The sequence below is a fragment of the Anser cygnoides genome, chromosome 3 (assembly GCF_040182565.1).
Source record: "Anser cygnoides isolate HZ-2024a breed goose chromosome 3, Taihu_goose_T2T_genome, whole genome shotgun sequence".
NCBI lineage: Eukaryota > Metazoa > Chordata > Aves > Anseriformes > Anatidae > Anser > Anser cygnoides.
This window is the reverse complement of record NC_089875.1, coordinates 60,529,440-60,553,180: the sequence shown is the minus strand read 5'-3', so window position 1 is coordinate 60,553,180 and position 23,741 is coordinate 60,529,440. Positions and strand designations below refer to the sequence as shown.

The following is a 23,741-nucleotide window of genomic DNA, read 5'->3' as shown; positions in this document are numbered from 1 at the left end:
CAATTTGCTTTCACCATACCTTCCAAATGTGTAAAATAATACTTCTGTATTTTTATCTACACGTATAGATAGGTCATTATAACTAATTGGGGTAATCTGTGTTCAACTGGAGTCATATCTGCACCTTTATTTTAAAGTCTTTTATCATGTACAAGATAGGATATAACTTAAGCTGCAGTTGCTGTTTTGCTCAAATACTGATTTTCTATTTTTCTTTCAAAGGCAAAGCTCTCACTGACTTAAACAGAAGTAGTCAGTGGTGTAAGAAAACTTGAGCTTGTTCGTAAGAGGACCTCCATAAAGCATTAACTGTATCACAAGAATGATAAACTATGATAATGTATGATATGAAAATATGATAAAATATGATATGTATCTGTATTATGTATATATGCATATATATGCAGATCTGTTCAACAGGTTGGAAGATGAAATAGCCTAGAAGGACTTCTGAAAGGGAAAAATGACAGGCTATATACATAGTTGTACTATGATCAAAAATATTATTTCTTTTATTCAAGCTGATACAATGTGCTGATGAATGTCTTACTTGGTGTACACTAGAAGGGGCTATCTTTGAAAGTCATCACTTTCTTACCAAAGGGTGATTTTACAGAACTGTTTACCACAAGAAATGTGCAGAAAACAGCTGGAGGCCTGGTGGGGGCCAGGCGACCTTTCATTACGTGAGCCACCCAGGAACCCAGCTCAGCGCCCCGCAGCACCAAGTGACACATTTCTGTGTGGCACCGCCTGAAATTAGATTTTTTCTCTGGGACACTCAACCGGCCCACAGCCACCCGAGGCTGCAGCGACCCCGTCAGAGCGGGACGGGCAGCTGCCACAAGGCCGCCAGCGCCCGCCACGCTGCCCGCGCTCAAAATGGCGGCGGCGGCGGCGCAGGTTCGGCACCGCCCGGCGGGCGGAGCGCTTCCGACGGGGCCCTGCGCGCTGCGGGGCGGCGGCGGCGGCTCCGAGCCGGGGCCGGGGCCGGGGCCGCGGCCATGGGCACGGCTGGCGGCGGAGGCGCCGCTCTGCGGCTGTCGGGGCTGCACGGCTACGCGGCCGAGTTCTCGCCCTACTGGCCGGGGCGCGCCGCCTGCGCCGCCGCGCAGTACTACGGCATCGCAGGTGCGGGGGGGACGGCGGCGGGGCGGGGCGGGGCGGGGGCGGCTCGGTGCTTCTCGTGGGCATGGGGGGTCGGAGGGGAACGGCGCCTCCGCACCCGTGCGCTTGTCCGAGTGTGTAAACAGCGTCTTCACGAGCACTTGGCGGTTGCCCTGTGTGTGTGGCCTTCACCGTGCTGGGATACGCATTTGGTGCGATTCATGTAAATTGAGCTGCTCCGATACTTTCGATCCCAGTAGGAGTATTTTCCCTAAAAGCATTCAGATAAAATAAAGTTTCTAAATGTGGCTTTGCTTTGGCGTTATCCCAGTCAAGGGGGAAAACAGTGCTTGTGCATGTTTTTCCTAGAGCTGAATTGTTTTGGTTTGGGTGAGCTGTGTTTGCATTAATAGATTCCCTTTCCCCAGGGGAAAAAAAAAAAAAGCGTTATATCTGCTGTTTTACCAAGCAAATACAAAGGGACCCCGTACTGGTATGTCAGTAACACAAGGTCACGGGCAAAACACGCTCTGTTGCGTGAGTTGCTTCTTCTCCAACCTCATCCACAGGTGTACTGGGGGACAAAAATCTGATGTAAATAAATCACCCTTTTGGAGAACACGAGAGACAACAAGCTGTTTATACACAGTCCTGAATTGTTTGGCCTCGTAAAGAAGCTCAGATACCTTCCAAGTGTCTACTAGCTGCCTCAGAACATGGTAGAGTCCTTGGCGCAGGGTAATTAGTTGTGACGTTTTGTTTTCTTTTGGTGTTTTAGGTTGTGGAACTCTGGCAGTGCTGGAACAAAAAGGAGCTGGGATTGTTCTGCTCAGGAGGTAACACAGGAAATATTCTCTCATGTAAAAATGAAATGTGAACCTATATTGTAGTGAGTAGAAAACCCAACCTGAACGTTTTTGGGACTTATTAGTGATATAAAGTATTACGTCTATGCTACATTATCTACTAAACGTGTATTTGTATTTAGGTGTAAATGATTGGTTTACATTGTATGGATCTTGTTATAAGAAGTAATCAGCATTGCATCCTTTCTTTAAGTGTAAACCATTTTATAGAAAACAGGCAATGTAAATTAAAAGTAGCCCTTCTGTCCTAGCTTGAAATTAAGTTTTTTGTTTGTTTTTATAGGTGCATTGCCAACTATATTTATCTCCTTATTAGTGGCTTATACTGAAAATATAGCAGGGAGTTGTGGCAAGTCAGGGAGGTCCATTCTAGGAGATGGAGTGTTCTGTGAGTTTGATTTCTGTTCTGGAAGGGAGAAGGATAAGAAAGGTTGGGAAGGAAAGGGTTTGGTACTTGGCCATCATTTGCCTTTTTTTTTCTTTTTTTTTAAAGAAGCTTTTGAAACAGCAATTGTTTAGATTAAGAAGAGAGATGAAATAGAAATACTTAGCAAGCAGTTAATCAGAGAAGTTATTTTTAATTCATAATTTTACAGCAAGACTGTCTGAAGCTGTTAAGCACAGTTGGTTCTGCTAAGCACCCTGGTTCAGTAGTATTCATTTCTCTGTTTTCAGAGAGACTATTTATTTTGTGATGGCAAGTCCTGTACCTTCCTGAGCACCAAGCTTTGTCATTTGCTCTATAGAAACTTCCTGTGTGCGTGCCATTCCCTCGTAACTACTGCGAGGTGCCATGAAGTTCAACCTGAGCTTAGCTAAACCTTCAGTGAAAAGGGGGTAAATAACTTTGTATTTACCATGAGATAACAGCATGGTCACTGATAGTTGTTGCAGAGCAACTAATACATGGTACTTGATCCCACACGATGAATTATTGTTGTGTTGAAAGCCCTTTTTAGGAGTTATAGAGATATTTAGTATGTTCATTGCTATCTTTCTGTTGGTTTTTTGTTCTGACTCAGCTTCTTAATGATATTGTGGATTGGTTAGAGCCCTCTCAACACAAACAGTTTTATTTCTTTGTTTACCACAGTTAAAGACAACTACCTCTGTAGCAACGTCCTGAAGAAACCATAGATCAAAATGAGATACGTGGCACCTCTTAAACTCTGCTTGCCCAGCAGTTAAGGACTGAAATCCTGATTCCATTCTCTGTATGGCAGATCCTTAGCTCAGTCATGCTTTAACTTAATCAACCTATTCTTGTAAAAGTTAACGTTATATCCAGTAAGCTACTTGTAAGGAGATTCACTGGAAACTCAAATAAATAAAAAGCTGTTTAGAATGGTAAAGAGGTTAATTTAAAGAAATACTGTCTTTGCATGTAACTAGTCCGGACTTAGCGTCGTGCTTACCCATGGACAAATATTTTCATTGTTCTGATTTAGCTATGACTGGAACGATGGCCTTTTTGATGTGACATGGAGTGAGAACAATGAGCACGTGTTGATCACTTCGAGCGGGGATGGATCTCTGCAAGTCTGGGATACGGCTAAACCCAGAGGTCCACTGCAAGTCTATAAAGAGCACACTCAGGAGGTAAATCAGGCAAACTTGAAGAATTTAATGGGCTGTCTAATGCTTGAATTATTAAAGGTGTGGACTCATAATCAAAAGCATTTTTTGCGGTCTATTTTTTAACTTTGTTTGGGTCCATGCTTTGAATTTATAACAACATTATTTTGAATATAAAGTAAATGATATATGCTACATATTCATCTACTACAGCATATGAATGCGCAAACACCGCATAGTAAATAAATCTAATATATTCAGAAATAGCATTTGTGGCTTCTTCTAGGCTAAGTAGTCATTGAGTAGGATGAGAGTCCTGAAGTCATTTTGTGGCTTTAGTGAACATCGTTGGATAGGTCTAAATCAGGCAGCTGATATGTATAGCAGTGTTATCTTTGAGGATATAGAATGATACAAATAACGTGGATCCTTAGGGCTTCTGTTCTACTCAGTAACTGCTTATCCTTTTCCATCCTAGCATCTCTGGCATCTCTGAGACCCTGCTCAAGGCAATAGTAGTCAAATATTGGGACAGTGTGTATTTTTTAGTCTTGGTTTGAAACCATTGATTTTGATTTGCTTAAAATCTTGGTTTCTTTATATAGTGAAATATTGGTAGAGAAAATGTTACATTCACGTTCATGAATATATCTGCATATTTTCAAGGCCTTTTATGCCTCAGCGTACTTATCTTCCCACAAGCAATTTTTCTACTTTTTTTTCCATGCTTTCTTTCTAACACTCTACTTCTTTTTCTCAAGTCTTTGTACTTTACGCGTGATAAATTTTAGCTCGAATTAGCAACACTTTATCTGAATGAAATAAATGCGTGAAATAAGCTAGTGGATATGTAGTCAACAAAAAAATTCTGGGAATCCAGTTTTGTATTCATAAAGACCTCTTTTTTTCTGATATGAAGCACAAAGCTAAAAGCTCGTTGATTGCAGTTACATGACGATTTGTCTGCTGTACCTTTTTTTTCTTTGTAATGTGGCTATTTTGGCTTAATACGTACACTAAGTAAATAAGGAACTGCGAGAGATGAGTGTGGTTGTGGTCAATATTTTACGATAATGTTCAAAGACTGATGGAAAGATGTAGGCAAAACATATAGTGTTTTTTTTTTTTTTTTTTTGGACCCTATCATTTTCTCCTTGAAATTCTGTCCATAGGATTATTTTGGTTTTGCTACACCATCTGTTGTTTGTGAAGTAAAAATCTCTGTGTCCAAGTCTTGGTTTAGCAGGGAGCATGAGGAGGTGGACGCATTCAACCGTGAGTTGGAAAGACGGTACAGGACACATGGGTTTCCTCTGAGACATGAAAGTTTTTGTATTGATTCTTTATAAGCGCACATTAAGAGGAGAGATTTCAGCAGGAACATAACTAAGAGTTTGCGGTAAACACTGGCAAACAGCGCTCTTTAAAATCATTCACTACCTTCTTGATCTGTAATCCTAGTCTGACACTTTTACTGATGATTTTGTCACTGTTTTTTAATACTTCTAATGCAAGATTGATGGGGATTGGTTTCTTGTTTTCTAAATGAGATCATTGCCCCCCCTCAAACAGAATGTACAATTTTAATTTAAAAGTGCATCTTTATTGTTAAAGGACAATGAGTTTTATTCTAGCACTAACCAACTGCTGGTTATCATGAATAAATTAGTCTAACTTACTTTGGTTTTGATGAAGTGTCACTAGAATGTGAGACAATAGAGTACTTCAATTAAATTTGTCTTGTAAAGTGATTTTTAGCATTATATTGAACTTTTTTTTTTTTTTTTTACTTCTTTTGTTCATCTTCTTTTCATCTTACCTGAGACATTTCATACTGGTATTTATGGCATTAAGGCATTAATGAAGCATTTCATAATTGAAGATAAAGCACTGAAAGAGTAACAGTTGAGGTTTGTGCTGTGTTGCTATCCTTTCCCAGTTACTCAGCACAGCTTCTGCTGAAGCATCTGTAAATTTATGTTGGATGATAGAGTGAAAAGGGAAGATTAAAAGTGAACCTTACTTTCTACTCCCACGCTTTCTCCTTTTCATTCCCTTCCCATTATCCGGACCTGCCAAGTGCCAGATGAAAAATACCTCTTGCCTTTTCAGAGCCTGTTGTCTGTTCTGTTTGTAATCCTTGCCTGGAGGAGAACTTGTCCAGGTACCGTTACCTGCAGTGCAGCTGCAGGACGCTGGGCAGCCCCAGCCGTGTCTGCCATATGCGTGCAGATCGCTGTCATTGCGTGTCTTCGACAGATCTGCGTGCTGATAGCTTGCCAGTGAGCTGTAAACCATATGCGCGCTCTGTGTTATCTGCACGGCAGATCTGATACATCCCGAATTTGTGGGGCTAGGTGAGTTGTGTGACAGAGGTACATGTTTCTCAGGTCTGCATTGCTTTCTTGAGAATTCTGGACGTGAGTATGCTAGCCCAGCACCCGAGCTGAGCAAACCTTGTAGGGCTGTTGCATGAATGAGGCATACTATGTAGTAATGTGTTTAGGGGCATTGCCAAACAACATGTTAAGAGTATAACACCCAACTGCTCCCCAGATTCAGGGGGAAGGAGAGGAACCAGTTGGAAAAATGTGATGTCTTCTATTTTACAACATGAACAGCTACTTGAGTGTCTCCTTTACTAATAATTCAATAGAAGGAGACAGGTTGAAAAAGGAGCTGTAGTACCGGTAGGAAGCTGGCAGAAGTAGAAAAAACAAGGGGGTAAAGGCATGGTTTGAAAAAACAAACTGAAGAATTACAGCTCAGTTTATTATTTGGCTTTCATCAAATAGTGTGTAATTGTCGTGTGCATTTGAATTATAAACTCCTCACAGAACATAAAGCACAAAAGGGTGCCAGGGCAATAACCCTTACAGTATGTGGAAGTGGGGCATCGTAAGTTTAAGAAGAAAAGTTGCAGATGTTGCACTGTGTTTTTTCTGTGGGGAATGGTTGCTTTCAACTTTGGGGAAATGAGCAAATAGATGAAAAACAGTTAAAGTGGATCCAGCATAGTCTGACATTGTTTTGTGAAGGAAAATGCGCAGAAATAGGTAATGATGCCTTGATTTCCTTTCTCATACAGGATGCTTTCCATAGAAGACTCTGGCTTTTGCTAGATTATTTTTTTTTTCCTGTCTAACTTCTCTGCTTTTCCTCTGGTGACACAGGTCAAAACACTTTCACCTTCAAAACAGGGTTGCTGTAATTTAATGCCCGATTATGGGGGCCAGCTGCACTGCGCTACTTGAACAGCCTCTAGTATGTCGACTTGCAGATTAGATCCAGTGCTGTGCTAGAACAAGACTATCCCAGCTGGCATACCAGCCCTTGGGTGGTGACCCAGCTGCTGAGAGCAGTGCCACAGGCTGGTAGGTGGTGGCCACGCTTCTGAGAAGTGCCATGGAAGGTCTGCTTAGGTCAGCAGGTGAAGCAAATGAACTGTTTCAGCTAGTATTTAGCCACATCAGCTCTGGAATTGGTCATGTCCCACTCCAGTTTACTGAGCTCCAGAGACCATTAGTATTTGAAACACTGGTGAATAGTCAACATTTTAGTCTGAGGTAAAAATTATAAGGAATAGAATGTGTCTTACAATGTATAGGTAAAGGTACAGTGCGTTTGAAGCTGGAACCTGTACCTGTTCTTGAGGCTTTCAGATTTGAAGCTATTTGAATGACTACCTTAGAGCTTTTATGTTTTTGCTGGGGCAGCAGAGCTGAAAAATCAGCAATGGTGGATAGAGTTAAGGTATTCTCTATCAAGATAGGGGGATCGATGTTAGAATAAACTATGAGAGAAGGGAGAGCTTATTTCAGCTTCACAGAGAAAAGCATCGTCTTAATAGCTGGAATGATTAGTCATGAAGGAAATGGGGTTTTTATTTTTGCCTCATTTGTTTGAGGATATGGATAGTAAAGAAGAGTGTCATAGAACTTGGAAAATGTGAAAATCAAGAGTATTTGACGGCATGCAGTTCTTTTGAGAATTAGAAATAATAAAGCATTTACGGTTAGTCAGCTAAAACCTCAGTCAACTCCATTGTCAGCTCTGTAGAGAGATGTCATTTACCTTGTTAGCAATTAGAAACCAGATATCTGAATAAAATTGGATTAGAGATCAGAAATCAATTTGAGTTACGGCTTTTTACTGTGCTAGAAACTTCTAGTGGTGGTGGGTGTATGTGGATTTTGTCTTTTTTTTTTTTTCCTTCTCCATTTTGATCCATCTTTAATTTTTGGATACTTTTCTGAGGCTATAGGTGCCTTTAATGCCAGATGGAGATGCTAAATTTAATTTTTGCTCAGGTAAATGGTGTTGTTGGCAGCTCTGTGATGCTTGACCAATGTGGCTTTTTTGCTGATTATGATATAATTTGCAAATCCAAGTGTATTTAGTGGAACTTTGGCTAACTAGAGTTTCAAACATATAATGCTTTTTCTAAACTAGGTTGTTGTATCATTTGTAGGCATATAGTGTTGACTGGAGCCAAACTAGAGGAGAGCAGCTAGTGGTGTCTGGTTCATGGGATCAAACAGCCAAGCTGGTATGTTGGTTTTCTGCTGAAAGCAAAAAATGTCATTTGTTTTGGAACTGATAATTCTTTGTGTTAAGAAACAAAATTGATTAATTTTTCCTCCATTTTAAACTGAGGCTGCAATTCTGTTTTAACTGGGATGTTCTTTTATCTTTCAGTTGATAGCAATTTAAGTATACCAGTGCTTTTCATGATACATGGTAAAAAGAAGTTAACTTAGTCCTTTATGTATGTATAAATCTCTTATATACAGGAAACCCTCTCCTTTCTTACTGCATGTGTACTTCAACAATTTTCTTTTTACTTTATTCAGTGGGATCCAGCTGTGGGGAAGTCTTTACGCACTTTTAAAGGCCACGAAGGGGTCATTTACAGCACTATATGGTCTCCTCACATCCCTGGCTGTTTTGCATCTGCCTCAGGTAAACGTGACGGTAAAGGAGTTCTCGCAACAAAAAAGCCGATATGGTATTGCATTAGTTCAGTGCTTTGTCCAGCAGGTGGTACTGTGCCTCATACATAAAAATGGAAGAGGGAAAGATAAATGTATTGCTGCAGCTGGACGTAGGTTCTCTTACCACCTCTAAATTATTCTCTTGGTGGCTGTTTAGACAGGGATCAGCAGTTTTCTAGTAGTCACTTTAGTGACCTTGTGGCAGTTTTTTCTGTTATTTTATGTACTCTCATCCATTCATCTGACTCTTGTTACTGACCATTAAAATATGCTACTTGCTTTATTTTCTGTTCTGGCTTACACTTTTGATAAAATTGTCTCAAGCATCAGCAGTCTGTGAAAAACACAGTCAATTACTGTTGAATTGTTTCCAGTACTGATGGAGATCACTGTGTCAGGTTCTTCAGAAACAGAAATCATCAATTACACTTTTCTGCTTCTGCCAGTGCTATGAATATTGCTGACTTATCTAGTCATAACTGAGCTGGATGCATCTGCAGTGGAAGAGACAAGGCGAAGAGATGTTAAAGTGGTGTGACAGCATTTTCCAAGCACTGCTCCTGGTCCAGCGGCACAAGGAAGAGTGGACCAGCAGCAGCTGACTAGATGGTTTGGGGTGAGGACTGCTATGAGCCACAGAGTTAGAAACTGAGGGCAGTAAGACACTGCTTTAATGCAAATACCTGTAAATTAGTGGCTTAAATATCTCTGATTTCAAGTCTGTTGGACTTCTGTAGTGATTCAAAGAGAATTTGTTTAGCTCTTACGTCAAGAGGGTAAGCAAGTAGAAATGTCTTCCTGCTACTAAAGTTAAAGAGAGAAATTCAATGCACAAAGATAATGGTCTTCCCAATTCTGTGGGAAGTACAGTGGAAAAAGTGGACCCGACTTTAATTTTACAAAGTCTGTGTGGCTATTTCCATCTGACTCTACTTGTACGGTTGGACTAGACTAACTGACAAGTTATTTATTTGTTCTAATGTAGTAGTGCTTGGTAGGCAGATGCTGGCACACAGCTGTTTCCAACTTGAAGATTTATTGAAGTAACTTTTGAGGTGCCTATCTAAAGGACGTACAGAAACTTAGAAGATTAAGCCCTGTATATTGTATGGCAGTTCTACAGAAATGTAGCTATTTACCATAAAATGCTGTCTAAGTACAATTTGACCAAACGTAGGTGCTTAGGATTTTTTGTTTTCAAATTCTAGAAGTAGTAATCTCTATGAAGTCCTGCTTAGAAGCCTCCCTTCCATGATAGTCTTGTTTATACAAAATCTGTGACGTTCTAGATGAAGAAAAGGGTTTTGCTGATCCAGCAAGTTATTTCAAATTTGATACTCTAGGCAATTAAGTCAAACTCTCTTCTAATCCATTGCCACTTGAACAACTTTGGGAAACGTTGATTGTTAGATGCTGTATGTGATGGTACTTCGTGTAAAGCAACATACAATTGGTCTGCTCTTTGAGAGACTCAGTGGGTGCAGCTGCTTAAAGTTTTGGATAAAGCACTAAAGAGTAGATATTCTTTTGTGAATTTCCCTTTCCCTCTTGAAAGGGACAAACATTTAATGCCAGACCCTGAAGCTAATTGAAGTCAATTTTCAGGACTGATGACTCTGTAGTATTTTATAGGAAAAACAACACACAAGAGACACAAGATTTCTCTTCTGTAAGTACTACACAGATATGAAATAATCTTGTAATTAAATGTCAGGCATAAAATCATTAAAAGAAAATGAAGCCCTCAAAATGGTGATTTTTCTTATGTTTTCAAAATAAAACCTTCAGTGTACTCTGAAATGAAATAACTTCAAACCAAAGATTTTGCATAGAAGTCATGTTTTTTAGTTTACATGGGAATTTTCCTGTGGTTTGGTTTGATTAGATTACTACTAAAAATAACATTGGGAGCTTTTTCTTTGGTCAGCAGGACTGTAGGTAGTAGAAGTAGTCATGATTCTCACCCTGGGTGCAAACACTCTTATTGTAAGAAAGACATATTGGACATACACTCAGTTTATTTCACTGTTCAGTGTTTAATTACACTCTGTTGTGATGGTGAAGATATGTGATGAAAGTCAAGTAGAGCTATATTGGAAGCTGGACCTCCTCAGAAAAAAATAAAAATAAAAAGTTGCTTTGATCCACACATGCTATATGGATGACAGAAAATTATGGGACAGAAGGCTTAATATCACTGACAGAACTTCTACTGGGCTAAAGTTGGAGCTGGAAAAAAACTGCAACCTCAACATGATAGCATTGTGTCTAACTTACTGCTCTTCCCTTGTCTGATACACTTACTGTGAAGGCTGACCTAAAGTTTTACAGTCTCTTTTGCAACTGTGTTGTCTTGAAAATTGAAAATATGTCTGGAGGAGCACTTCTTGAACTTCCTTTCATCTCTTTTATTGTTGTTTTAAAGCAATATCCTTTTTGAAGGATATTGTTGAAGAGTTCCCTCTCTGAAGGAGACTGAGCTGCCATAGAATTATCATGTGTTTTTCTTTTTCTCTCTCTCTCCCTCCCCTCTGTGCCACTTCTCTCATCCAACCTCACACACCAACCCACAAGCATGCATTCTCCTATATGTTAACAGTATAAAGTCTTAGCACTTCAGAACAGAAATGAACTATTTCATGTTGCAGCTTCTTTGGTTTTGCATGTCTTAGTAAAATAGCTTTCAGGAAACATCTTGTTAAACATAACTGGAAAAAACAATGGTAATGAAATATTTTGGATTTAACTAAATTTAGGTAAAGCACCTAAACTTTACCTGAAATTTAGGGAATTTTAGGTAAATTCTTTTTTCCCTTTTCATTTTTTTCATGTATTCCCATTTATCTGTTCTGAAAATAAGCAAAAGGAAAGGAGACTTAGGAACCTGTGCCTCACCCCTGCCCTTTTGCTGCCTTTATTTGAATCCACATAGGTGCTAGCAGAAGTTTAATTTCTGCTTAACTAATCAGTTTGTGAACACTGAAGACAAAATCTAACACAACTGCAGGACATAGTAAAATAGTTGCTCAGAAGTACCATTACTGGCCTAGGCAACTTTTGCCTGAAGCTAATAAGATTAACTGCTTGCTTTTGGAATATGACTTTCTCTCAAGCTATTATGAGACTAGAAAAAGAATGAGTGAATACAATAAGAAACCTAAGTCTGTAATACAAAAGATGAAAAAGAATTTGATACTAGGCATAGAGTATTTTGTTCATTAAGTCTTTGATCTGAATACATACAGGAAGACTAGCTTTGCGTGCAATTGACAATAAAATGCAGTTACCTTACGGGCAATGAATATGTTTGGAGCTTCAGTTAAATTAGCTTTTATTTAGCATCAAATACATTTCCATTTAACATTTGCAGGGATGCGGGAGGTACTTTATAATGCGGTAATCTACACGTACAATCATTTGTACTCTTAAAAAGCAATTAAGTAATTGACTTACCTTTTATTGTTTGAAAATGAGAGATGTTAATAGTACCAGAACAATCTGTTAATTCAGTATATGTAAATACGTTCTGTTGTGATGTCAGTAACAATTTCTGAGCTGATGAGCAGGACATTCACGTGTATGGGTGGCACCATCACAGAGCCCTGTTAAACGTCTGCCTTACGCTGAAAAAACAGTGATGTGGAAAATGTCATTAAAGAAATGAGATAAATAACAGTAACTTCATGGCTAAAAGGGTATAATGAGTCATTGTGTCATTCGCCCAGAAGGTCGGTCTTTTAACCTGGGAAGCAAGTGGATGAGCAGCACGTACAGAGAGTGCCAGATGCATGCAACAGTAGTACGTAGGCAAACGTAAATCTGTTCTACTGAATGATCCTCCACAACTTCAGAGCAACAGGCCTTGCTCAGTCCTGTGGTTTATAAAGAAAGCATCTTTTATAGTATCAAACGTTTTTATTGCCCTTTAAATTTACCAATGGGAAGTAATTAATGAAAACTGTTTTGCCCTTAGCTGCATAACTATAGTATTCTTCAATAGAAATATGACACTAGCAAATGAAAATATGAGTATTTAGGAATCAGCAAAGCCCAGACTTAGAATACCTGTTAGCTTGTATCTTAGCTACTCAGACCTCAGTTCTAATGGTGCATTCATTTTTAAATCATTACTGCAGACATTAAATTCACCGATCAGGGCAGATACTTAGTTTTTATTAGATCTTTAACAAAGGATGAGGAAGGGAAAGAAGTGGTTCTCAGATCTGCAAGGTAATGTCTGTGTTTGTAATTGAGCAAAGAATACAATGAATTGATATAAAGATTTTTTTTTTTTCACACTGAAGGCCCAGGATGAATAAATTTCTCATGCTACAGCAAAGTGTGATTGTTTTTGACTTTTTTTATTACATTGAGAAAAATCTCTTGGAATTACAGCTTTACTGGTTTACGAATGAAGAGAAGCTTCAGGGGAGCTCTCATTGCAGCCTTACAATACTTAAAGTGGGCTTATAAAAAAGATGGAAAGCAACTTTTTGCTCAGGTCAGGTTTCACTGCTGGCCCTGACCTACTGACTTGCCTTTAAAAATGTTTTTCTCCTTGCCTACCAGTCTTTTATTGACCAGTGTGTGTAGTTGAGGGGTCATCAAGCTGTAGGTCCAGGAAGTGTGCTGGCATGTAATATTGGCACACCTTCCTGTGCTTGGGATCTTAATGTGGGATCTTAATGTGTGAGAGAATGAGCTGGGGAAGTTGTACATCTACTGAATTAGTGGGAAAGGAACTGCCTTGAGTGCAACTCCTCAAAAAAGGGATGTTTTCCACATGCAAGTTCCTGGACCAAATTTGGGATTGTCACATTTTTGACTTTACCTTCCTTCTTCAGAAGTAGCACGAGGCAAAAAAAGGAATTGTTTGGAGTGAGGATTGCAGATAAGTAATTCCAGATGTGTTCATATTTATTTGGTTTCCTAAAAAAGAAAAGGAAATAAACCACTATTGTACTACAACGGAAGACTGATGTCAGCTCCAAAATACTTCAGTGGAAGTTTTTATTCCATTAGTTTGTGTAAGGTATGGGCAGGAGGGCTGGGGTCCTTTCTTTGCTTCTTGTGAGTTCTTTTCTGATTACTTGTCTGTGAATGTGTTAAAAGAAATGTCATCGTGAGCAAGGTTCAAGGTATTGCAAGACCTCATTCGAATCCCTGTCCTCGAGGGATAAAAGAAATTAAAGGCTTCTATTTACTCGTGACTCCTTGTACAAGTCAAGCATCTAAAGAGCAAACTGACGGCAGGGTTACTGTGGTTTGATGCAGTTTAGCTAAACTGCTGTTTATGCTACAAGCAATTAAAATATCATTTATTTACTTGCATTGTTGTGCTGAATCTACATAACAAAATGAGGTGGATGTTTTCATTTGGAATCTATTGCTTCAAGAGATACCAGCACAGTTTTGATTTCACCCGGGTCTTGTGCCCAAGGAGGTTTACTAAATGAACCGCTAATGTGCAGTACTTCTCAGGAAATGAGTTTGGCCCTCAATTTATGGCTAACCACTCATGCTAACCATAGTAGTGTCGTATGGAGCACATCCTAGAAAATGAAGCACTCTCAGATTGTAATATTTTATATTAGGATGTTATATTGTAAAATAACGTGTTACTTGAGAAGAAAATATAGTAGCAGTTTATTTGCAGTGAACTATTATGTTTTGGGTGAGTTGGGCTAGAGTTAGGTATGTAGGAAATATTTTCATTTGCTAAAGAGCAGTTTAATAATATGATAGTCTAAGTTAGGTCATTTGGTCAATTTTGAAATACAAATTCTCTCCCAAGACTATATTTATTCATCTCAGAAAACACTGAAATAAAATTTTCATTTTTTTCTCAACAATTCACTCTTTTCAGAAAAAGACTCTGTTGAAGTGTGTTGTGAGGTAACTAGAGGCTCTTTAGATTTTTTACTTTACAGTGTTTTATGTCAGACTGAAAAATTACCAGTACATTTCCACTTGTAATTGTTTACTTGCTATTTAGATTGTGCTACACGCAAGTAGATTTTGTGCATTTAGTAGAGTGCTATTGGATGATTTAAATAAAGCTGCTATTTGTATTTGCTCTATTTCTGTCTCTTTGTGTGGAATATTATGAGCTTTATTAATCCTGTCCTATGTTATCTTGTATTATTTATGGGAGAAATGAACAGCATGAGCATTTTAACACGTCTAGAAAGATTGTTTTTTGATAGTCTTGAGATTTGGGTTCTGCTCTTCGTTCTCCCACAGATTTTATGTTTGATTCTGGTTAAATACTTTAATCTGCTTTTTTCTGTCTAGTAAAAATATGTATATATAAATATATATATATATTTTAAAAAATTGTATCTGTCTTGATGAATCCTTTCTGCCTTCAACTAGTGCTTAAAGTTTCTTGTTTTGTTTGTTTTTAATCACCTAAATACCTAGCTATGTTGTATAGTTAATGTTGTACTTCTGCACTGTCTGACAATGATGGCTTACTTGGTCGTTGTCACAGGACTTTGAAATTAGGATTTATGGATGTGGGTTAAATACATCTATGAGTAAAAAGCCGGTATAAAACCTAAGTGAAATTTAAATCTTAAACTTTATCTCTTCTCTGTCGTACATTATCATTCACATTAGCAGTCATCGTCTTATGTACGGGGATGATGTACTTATAGATTAGCATCTCTTTCATAAATTTTGAATAGATGAGTATGCATTGTGTAGTTCTATTGATTCGTCCAAGATTTCACAAATATTCATTAAAATGAAAGAAAGCAAGTACAATATACAAACAAATCTGGAATCATAATTATCTAACAGACCAGCAAAAATCTGTTGCCATAGAGAAATTGCTTCTTACAAAAATAGAAATATTTTGTGGGGGAAATGTTGGCCACTTTTGTGGTTGCTTGCTTTGGGATGCCAACTGGAAGTGACTGCTAGTGAATATGATCGTATTAGGTGTGCTTTACTTGTACTTTCTATTATTATTATCCTACTTCTGCTTTATCATGTGGAAAAAAACCCACACAATTTCTAGTGCAGATTTAAAGGAATTATGGAAATGTGGAGATTCCAAAATTTTTAACAGCAGTTTTAATTGAAGGGTGCATGTGTGTATGTATTCTGAGGTCATGGAAAGATGGTGAAGCAAAAAAAAAAAAAAAAAGTTTGTTAAAATATGTAGTGTGTCAGGGTCATCCTGTTTATCATCTATGAAAAAAAAAACATATTCTGCCACTTACAGCTTAAATAGAGAAATTGGATTTGCCTTTGGCTTTAATTCAGTTTGTTTTATTGACTGAAAGGTTCCCTTGCATGTTATGTTATCCCATTAAAAATATTTTACAAATAGTGCCAGCCATAATTAATAACAGCTGCGCCTTGCGTTTTCAAACAAATTTTTAAAAAGAGAGAGAGAGGAAGGGAAAATAACTCTTTCTCATGGGTCAACATTTTTTATTAGAAAAGAAATAACTTGGACAGTAGAATTTTGTGTCAAAATTGTTGCTGGCTGAGTAATTTACTTTTCCGAATGTTTCTGGCCATTGTAACTTTACTGTGGCCCATCTCTGTAGCAGTTCATCCTGGTTCACCTGGATTTAAATATTTATTTGCTCAGAAAAAATACCCTGTCTGTCTGTAGTGAAATACGAGCTTCCCCCTCAAATCCATGTTATCTGATGAAATTAAAATAAAAGCTTTTTGAGAAGGCCATTACTGTATCTCCAGAAGCCCTAAGACCCTGAGTGAAATCTGTCCGGAGCAGCTGAGCAGGACGCAGCGCCTCTTGTGCCAGGCGCCTGCCGGCCGTGTTCCTTCCCCGCCATATGTTGCACAGGTTTGAGAACCACCCGAGTGGTGCCCAGGTCTTCAGCTGACTCGCTCCTGAAAATGCTGGAGGCAGCAAGGGGAATGAAAGCAGGGAGAGTTGCTGCGGTCTTGGTGCCACAAGGCCGGTCCGGTGGCATGCACTGCAGCCAAGCTGCCTCTAGGTTAATTTTTGTATTCAAACTTTCTACGTGTTTTGCGTCTCCTTGCAGAGACGACAGGGTGCAGCGTTCCTCTGATGTGTCTTTAGGGCTGTATTTGTTTGGACTAGAGGCAGGTTCTTGCAAGGAGCTATGATTTGATGTGCCTGACTGTGTTCTTAAGGATAGCGAGCAACTGGTCATGAAGACCATCAAAGTGCTTGTATCTAAACAGCGTACCACTTACTGATGATAACCAATTTGAGGACTTAGAGAAGTGTTTCTGGTAGAGAAATTTCTTCAGTAGCAAGGTAAAACAAAGTATTTAGTTTAGGTAGTATTGATATATGCTTTTTGAACAAATCACGGATATTTGGACACAGCTTCTAGTGATTTTATTCACCTCTTGAATGAACACAGCACAGTAATGGATTCTAAATAGTTTTCTCTCTTTGTAAACAAATGACCCAGAGAATCCATTTTTTTGGATACCAAGCTAAATATTCATGGTTAATCAGAGAATGGATTTTTTAAAAAAGAAAAAAAGTTAAAAGCATGGTTGTCTTAGCTGATGCGGTTCTCTCTATCTTTGTGAGCCATTAGCAACTGCCTTTGCAAGAAGGGTGTACACCTAGAATGCTAAAGACCTAGGGCTAGAGGACAATTAGTGATTTGATGGAAAGAGAGAGGCTCAGGTGATTGACGGCTCTTAGGCTGTACTCCCTTAATTGCTCCCTGAAGACCTTTGTGCGTGCGTGCACACATGCAGGTGCGACTCTGTGCTCAGAGGTTAGGGAAAATGTGGCATTTAACATGTGTAGCAGTTACAGCAGAATGACTTTATCTTCTGATCTGTCAATGGATGACAGTAACTGCAGTTTTTGTAAATGATGAATACAGATAATATATGTTAAATGTTTCTTTCATCGAAAATGCAGAGACAAGTTGTGCTTGAAACACTGTTCACTATTCTGCATGCTGAAAGTATGTGTGTAGGTGCTTTTTCTCATCTGATTTGCAGAGAAAAATTGTTTAGGATTCTGATCTTCTAAGTCCATTTTGAAATGGATCCTATGCTCCTGCTTGATTTAAATGCCATTTGAATATTTTACCCCATCTTTTAATCAAATCAGAATTTAAAAAAGTAATGAAAGTGTTAGTAATAAAATGAAACTATTTTTTTTCCTAATGAAAGAGCAATAGTAAGTTCTTACTCCATTTGTGCATGTCTCTGACCTCTTTGTCTATTACGTGCTTGATGTAGCCTGAATGTCCTCATGTAATAGTTTGTGTTTCATAGAGCTAAGACACCACTGTTACCTGAGTGCTAGTGGATTAACTGTATCCCATAAGTGATTCATCAATGCCAAATGAATTTCTCTTTGTTTCAGGTGACCATACTTTAAGAGTTTGGGATGTGAAAGCCCCAGGAGTCAAACTTGTGATACCAGCCCACGAGGCTGAGATCTTGAGCTGTGACTGGTGCAAGTATGATGAGGTACAATCCTGTGCATCCAACTGTTTTCCGAACAGAACCAGTTTCATCAAGTACCAGCGTTGTTTTTTTTTTCAGTTTTTTTTTGTTTGTTTTTTTTTTGTTTGTTTTTTACTGCAACATTAATGCATCTTCTAGTTATATGGGAATAAAAGCATGCCTAGTTGTTCTCTTACTAGCTAGCTAATTTACTAGCTACATCTCCAGAAGAGCATTGTTCCAACTGATAACTGGCCTAAGTAGATGTGAAGTTTTGTTCACTCTTTTACATAGTGGGCAGAATATTCCTTAGTGGAGAAACACTTTGTATTTCTCTGTTCTCTTTAATTTACACAATGGAGACCTCATTTATGATGTATTCATCTCTGTTGTTTGATCTGTCTTATTGTTTGATCTGTCTAACTTTTATAGCTAACATTTTCCTGATATGTATCTTTGCAATTTAATAATTAAGTTGTCCTGATATATCTGTGTTGTATCAAATCATCAGAAGTTGCTGGTAACCGGTGCAGTTGACTGCAGTTTGAAAGGCTGGGATTTGCGAAACGTCCGGCAACCGGTGTTTGTCTTGCTTGGTCATACCTATGCTATCAGAAGAGTGAAAGTAAGTTGTATTTTATTCACTGTCACCCATCACTGGATTTTATGCAAACTTTTCTGGGAAGCGATAATATTTTACATGATCTAATAACTAGGAAAAAACATGTTGAAGATTTTAGATGGTAGAGTGGCAGTTCTTGGAAACAGTTCGGTTTAGCCTGTAAAACCTGTTTGATGTTTAGCAGGTTGGTGGGCTTTCAAAGGAAATGATATCTTCAAAGTCAATATATTGATGGAAGAGCATGCCAGAGATTTAGAGAGGGATAGGAGGTTTACTTAAGCTAAGTTATATGGGCTATTTTAGATGGAAGCAAGACCTTCCCTTATTACTTTTTTAGGTGGTGCTGTGCTTTATTCTTTTGATACAAGATGTCAGTATTGATGTAAGGCAAGGTAGAAAACTGGTTGTGAATGTGTATTTTTGTGTATACAAAGAAAATGTTGATAGTCAAGTAAGTTTAGAAACTCTATGCATGAACAGCTACAGATGACTGTACGGGACCTGTGTACTACTAGATCACCTGTTGCTGGGAGTTTGTTCTGGATGCACAGTCACAGTGCTTGGAATTAGTATTGTATGTTGGCAGCAGGACACAGGTCTGTGATTTAATATAAGGTTAGTGTGGTACAGATAATACCTGATCATTACAAAGCCTTTCAAGAAAAGGTATGTTAATGAATATTTTCTTGGAAGCTTGAACTGGCAGAAAATAAATACCCTGAGTCACTACTTCGTTTCGCTTCACCCTGGCGTTTTTGATCTGTGGCTTTAAAATGTTTTTAAAAGCTACCACATTTGGGTTGTAATTTTTCAGAAACCTAAGGGAAACTTTTCCCGATAACTATGGGAAAGGTTCCATATCACAAATCCTGTTTGTAGCTAGACAGCTTGAAAAGCTCTTGCTTATCCTAGCTACCCTTTCCTGCTACCTCCACTAGTGGTGACTGTCCATGTCTTTTTTTTCTGATTTAATTTCAGCACAACCATGTTCTAATCAGGCTCCGTGAAATGTTCTTCATAGCAGAAGAATGTTTAGCAGTGGCAGATCATTCTCTAACTCCATTTTGACAGGCATTAAGAAAGTTAAATCAATACAGCTTTAAATGTTATATTTTCACTCTCTGGGAGTTACTGGGATGTGGGATCTTTTGAAAACAGCTCTGCCACTAAGGGATTCGTAACAAAGTCTTCACAGTAAAATGTAGAAAGTGAATGCAGAATTGTTATTCATTATATCCTGAATAGTAGAACTGATCCTGATAGTAGAACTAAGAGGCGCTTGATGAAACTAAAAGAAGATGGGTTTACAAACAGATGAAAGTACTTTTTCTACATATCAGATTGTAGACTTGAATCGTGTAATGGTTTGGATTGGCAGGGACCTTAAAGATCATCTAATTAAGATAATGTAAGACTTCTGGAATTAGCTCTCTCTTTAGCGGTGCCTAGTGAGAAGACAAGAGGCAATGGGAACAAATTGAAATACAGAAAATTCCATTTAAACATAAGAAAAAGTTTAATCAAAAGCTTTTTTTTTTTCTTTAAACTGAGAGATTTCTCAGACACTGGTCTCCATTCTTAGAGATATTCAAAACCTAATTGGATGTGGCCCTTACCAAACTGCTGTAGTTGACCTTTGAGCAAGGCAGGATGGACTAGATGATCGTTACAGGTCTCTTCTAACTGCAGTGATTCTGTGATTCTACGCTAATCTTCCATCAGCCAGACATACTGTATGGAAGAAATCGATGACAGGTGCCTGGGTTCACAAGCTCTTTTTACAGAACATCTTCTGTTGCTTTTACTGGAGTCAAAACACAGGGCTAGGAGGCAGTTGGCCTCACTGAGTAGGGTATTTTTTTGTATTCTTACACAGTTTTATTTAAGTTTCCATTTTAAGGCCCCTAATGTTCCCTGTTTTCTGACACACCTTAAAATGCTTATTAAGAGTTGGCCAGAACTTTCTTTGCACCCAGCCTTGAGGTCAATTCAGTAAGTGGTTTTAAGGAGACAGAGGGGAGGCTGTATATGTATACATCTTCAAGGAAGAGGTATGTGAGAGTGCGTGGCTTTTAATCCATCTTAGCAGGCTTTTATAGGTGGTGTTAGAAGATAGACGTGGTCCCACGGACATGAGATACAAGAGGCAGGCCAGCACTTAGTGGTGATGAGGGTGTCCATGCCTGTGTGGTGTGACTCACCTGTCAGACTACCTTGAGAGACACCAGGATGCTACCTCGGTAGAGGCGTTCTGCCCTGTCCTGCCAGTGTCCCTTCCCCTACGGCTTGCTGGCACTGGCAATTACAAAGCTGTGCAGCACGCTGGCTTGGCTGATTGCTCTGGCTGAAGATCTGTCCCTAAAAGTGGCTAGTTTCTGGATCACTAAGCTGACTCTATTTGTCCCTCAACTGCATGATTAAAAGCCGTGACACAAAGGAAGGGGGCATGAGCACGGCCTGAAGTGGAAAGGAGGGGAAAGGCCACCAGTCTTGGCAGCAGCACACTCTTAAATTAGTTTTAACCAACCATGAAATCACAGCTGTCAGTTGTCTGTCCTTTGTATTCTCTTCACTTGTTCAAGCTTGCGTTGACTGTCAGGTCTGCGGCGGGCAGGGAGTTCGACCCAGCATTACGCTGTCAGGATTCTTGCAGATTGCTTCTGATCTCGCACTGCAGCACAGGGCTCCAGCAGCACGCTGGGGTCATCTGGAGCCCTTCTCAGGAGGTCTTGGCATTGGTGCATTTGGATATCTCATATTCTTAGCTGTCTCCAATCTCAAGACTGAAATACACCTATAGCTTTTGAGTTAAACTCAAGAGATCCTTGTTTGTAGGAACATACTTTGCGTTCTCGGCAGTTGTGGTGATAGCCCAAGCTTAGCTATTGAATTTCTATTAGCTGTGAGCAATACTGGAAGTCTTGCAGGAAGAATCTTACCTATGAACCAAGGTGTGGGGTGCCTGTATTTCAAATTAGGTCAGTGACTTGTATATCTTGTTAAGAAATACAGGCCTTTAAATGATTGGGAATTGAGGGCTGCTGAAAAGCTGGAATCAAGGTGAAAATTTCCACCAAATTGCATTCTATTTGCGCTGTTTTTAGACTTGTCTACAAGAATCTGTAGAAGAGTATGTCACATAGGATGCCTTGCAGGAGAGGGGGAGATTAGAAAGTGACATTACATTGACTTCAGTTTTTCAACTTATCCCTGATTTTCCAATTTCTGTAAATAAATGCAAAATTTTAGGACATGGAATTGATGACAGTAATATATCTTATGTTCTCTATAGCATGGCACAAATTTTCACTCTAAGATGACCCAGCTTTTCTGAAACTTGCTTTGTCTGATGAGATGATACTCAGGTTGTCAGCCAAAAGCAGAATTTAATGAGTGTTTATCTGACTGTTTTAAAACTTTTTAACTTTACAGCGGGGTTACTTGGCAGTGCTGTAATGAAATCAGACTGAACCAGGATCTCACAGAGCATTCCCTGTAATTAGAAACACGGTGGGGAAATTTGTTGATGTCTGTTTTGTTACAACATGATGTGGTACCTACAAAGACAGTTTAAATAGTTAAACTTTGGTAACTTTCTACTTACAGTAAGTCTGTATATGCTCACAATATTTTTACTTTAAAAATTGATCTGTTTTTGTTTTCTTGCAGTTTTCACCATTCCATGCAACTTTATTGGCCTCCTGCTCCTATGATTTTACTGTGAGGTACAGTAATTTTTTATTGCATATCTTCTTTTATATTGCCTGCAGTAGAAAATAGTTCTGGAGTGGACATACTGAAGCGCAGTTGCTCTCAGATATTTTCTCTCCTTGTAAAATATGTTGAAAATACATGGGCTCTTCACTTAAAGGCTAACTCAGTCCTCTGAATTATGTCTGTGCTGACAGATGCTTTCTGGAAGCCTTTTCACATCATTCTAATACAGATAGTTGTCTGGCTGTGATAGTCTCTGATAGGAAGGTAGCATTCTCTAAAGTGAATGTAGGTAGGTGACTTGGTATGTTTCTGTGCTTTATTTTTATTTAAGCTTTTTATAACAAAGCTTTTTCAACCTGCCTGTATCTGACAAAGCCTTAGTGTTGTTCTACAGTATGTATGCTGAAGTAGACAGTACTTCAGCAAGTTCCCCTGGCTGCCCAGTAAATCTGAAACTGCTGAGGATTTTATAATAGAGGTATCTGCTTTAATACAAGTTATCTGCTTCTCTCTGTTTCTTAACAAGTGGAACCATATTGAAAGCAGTTGGTAAGCTTGTTAGATAGATCAGTAGAGGAGAAAAAAAATACTCTTTCCCAAAAAAGATGTTTAAAAATGCCTAAGATATACAGGTTGGTATACAAGAAAGCTTACGTTTCAAGAGCTGATGTTACATCTGTTCCTAGGGTAGGTTGACAACATCATCAGTTTCATTTTCATTGACTCTGAAAGAGAAAACCTCTACACCATTTGCAATTGTATAGTAGAAAGTACTGCTGGTGATATGTCTAACCTTTTTTTTTCTGTAAAATTTTAATCCAAAGGCTTGTATTTTATGCTGTTCTAGCTATAACATACTTTAGGAATACAGTACAGTACAGGCTTTAAAATTTAATCTAAAATAAGTGATTAAGACTTAACGTATGCTTTTATATATTCACATCTTTTAAAATTGGATGTTGCATATTAAAGAGGAAAAGGACATTTCCAGACAAATCTATTTCTGAATTCCTGATTTTATAATATTTGATTATTACTTTTTGCCTGTAGACATAATATCTATAGTGACAGTCTTACATGGTAAAGCAACTTTCACCTGAGTTCACCTGAGAATAGTGGTTTTAAAGCAGAAAATTATTGTGTGTAAAACCCCACACTGGGAAGCATTGAAGTGGTAAATTTTTAAAATCAGATAAGTTAAATGATTAAAAATTAAATTTCTCACAGCAAGTATAACTTACTGTTTTCCCCAAGGCAACAGAAGTAGCAGTGTTTTCCTATACAGTAGAGTTCTGATTGCTCTTAAAACCACAACTCAATTTACTGTGCTTAAAATTCAAAGCGTATATGCCCTGAACATTAAAGGAGCTAAGAGTAGTACATCGTTAATTATCTGAGTTGTATCCTTAAATCAGATTTTTCTTTCCCTCA

At 38.6% G+C, this 23,741-nt stretch overlaps 1 protein-coding gene across 2 annotated transcripts in view; it reads left to right on the top strand.

Annotated features, from left to right (window-relative positions):
- Positions 1 to 931: 931 nt before the first annotated feature.
- PEX7 (peroxisomal biogenesis factor 7) overlaps positions 932 to 23,741 on the top strand; it is a 42,563-nt gene continuing 19,753 nt past the window's right edge. The window contains exons 1-8 of one of the 2 annotated variants that reach the window (XM_066994245.1): positions 932 to 1,131; positions 1,886 to 1,943; positions 3,422 to 3,572; positions 8,020 to 8,097; positions 8,402 to 8,510; positions 17,889 to 17,995; positions 18,483 to 18,596; positions 22,263 to 22,318. In XM_066994245.1, the coding sequence (XP_066850346.1) occupies positions 1,005 to 1,131; positions 1,886 to 1,943; positions 3,422 to 3,572; positions 8,020 to 8,097; positions 8,402 to 8,510; positions 17,889 to 17,995; positions 18,483 to 18,596; positions 22,263 to 22,318 (800 nt within the window). In that variant the 5' untranslated portion in view covers positions 932 to 1,004. The remainder of the gene's footprint in view (positions 1,132 to 1,885; positions 1,944 to 3,421; positions 3,573 to 8,019; positions 8,098 to 8,401; positions 8,511 to 17,888; positions 17,996 to 18,482; positions 18,597 to 22,262; positions 22,319 to 23,741) is intronic. The other variant, XM_048075758.2, reaches the window with a different exon arrangement.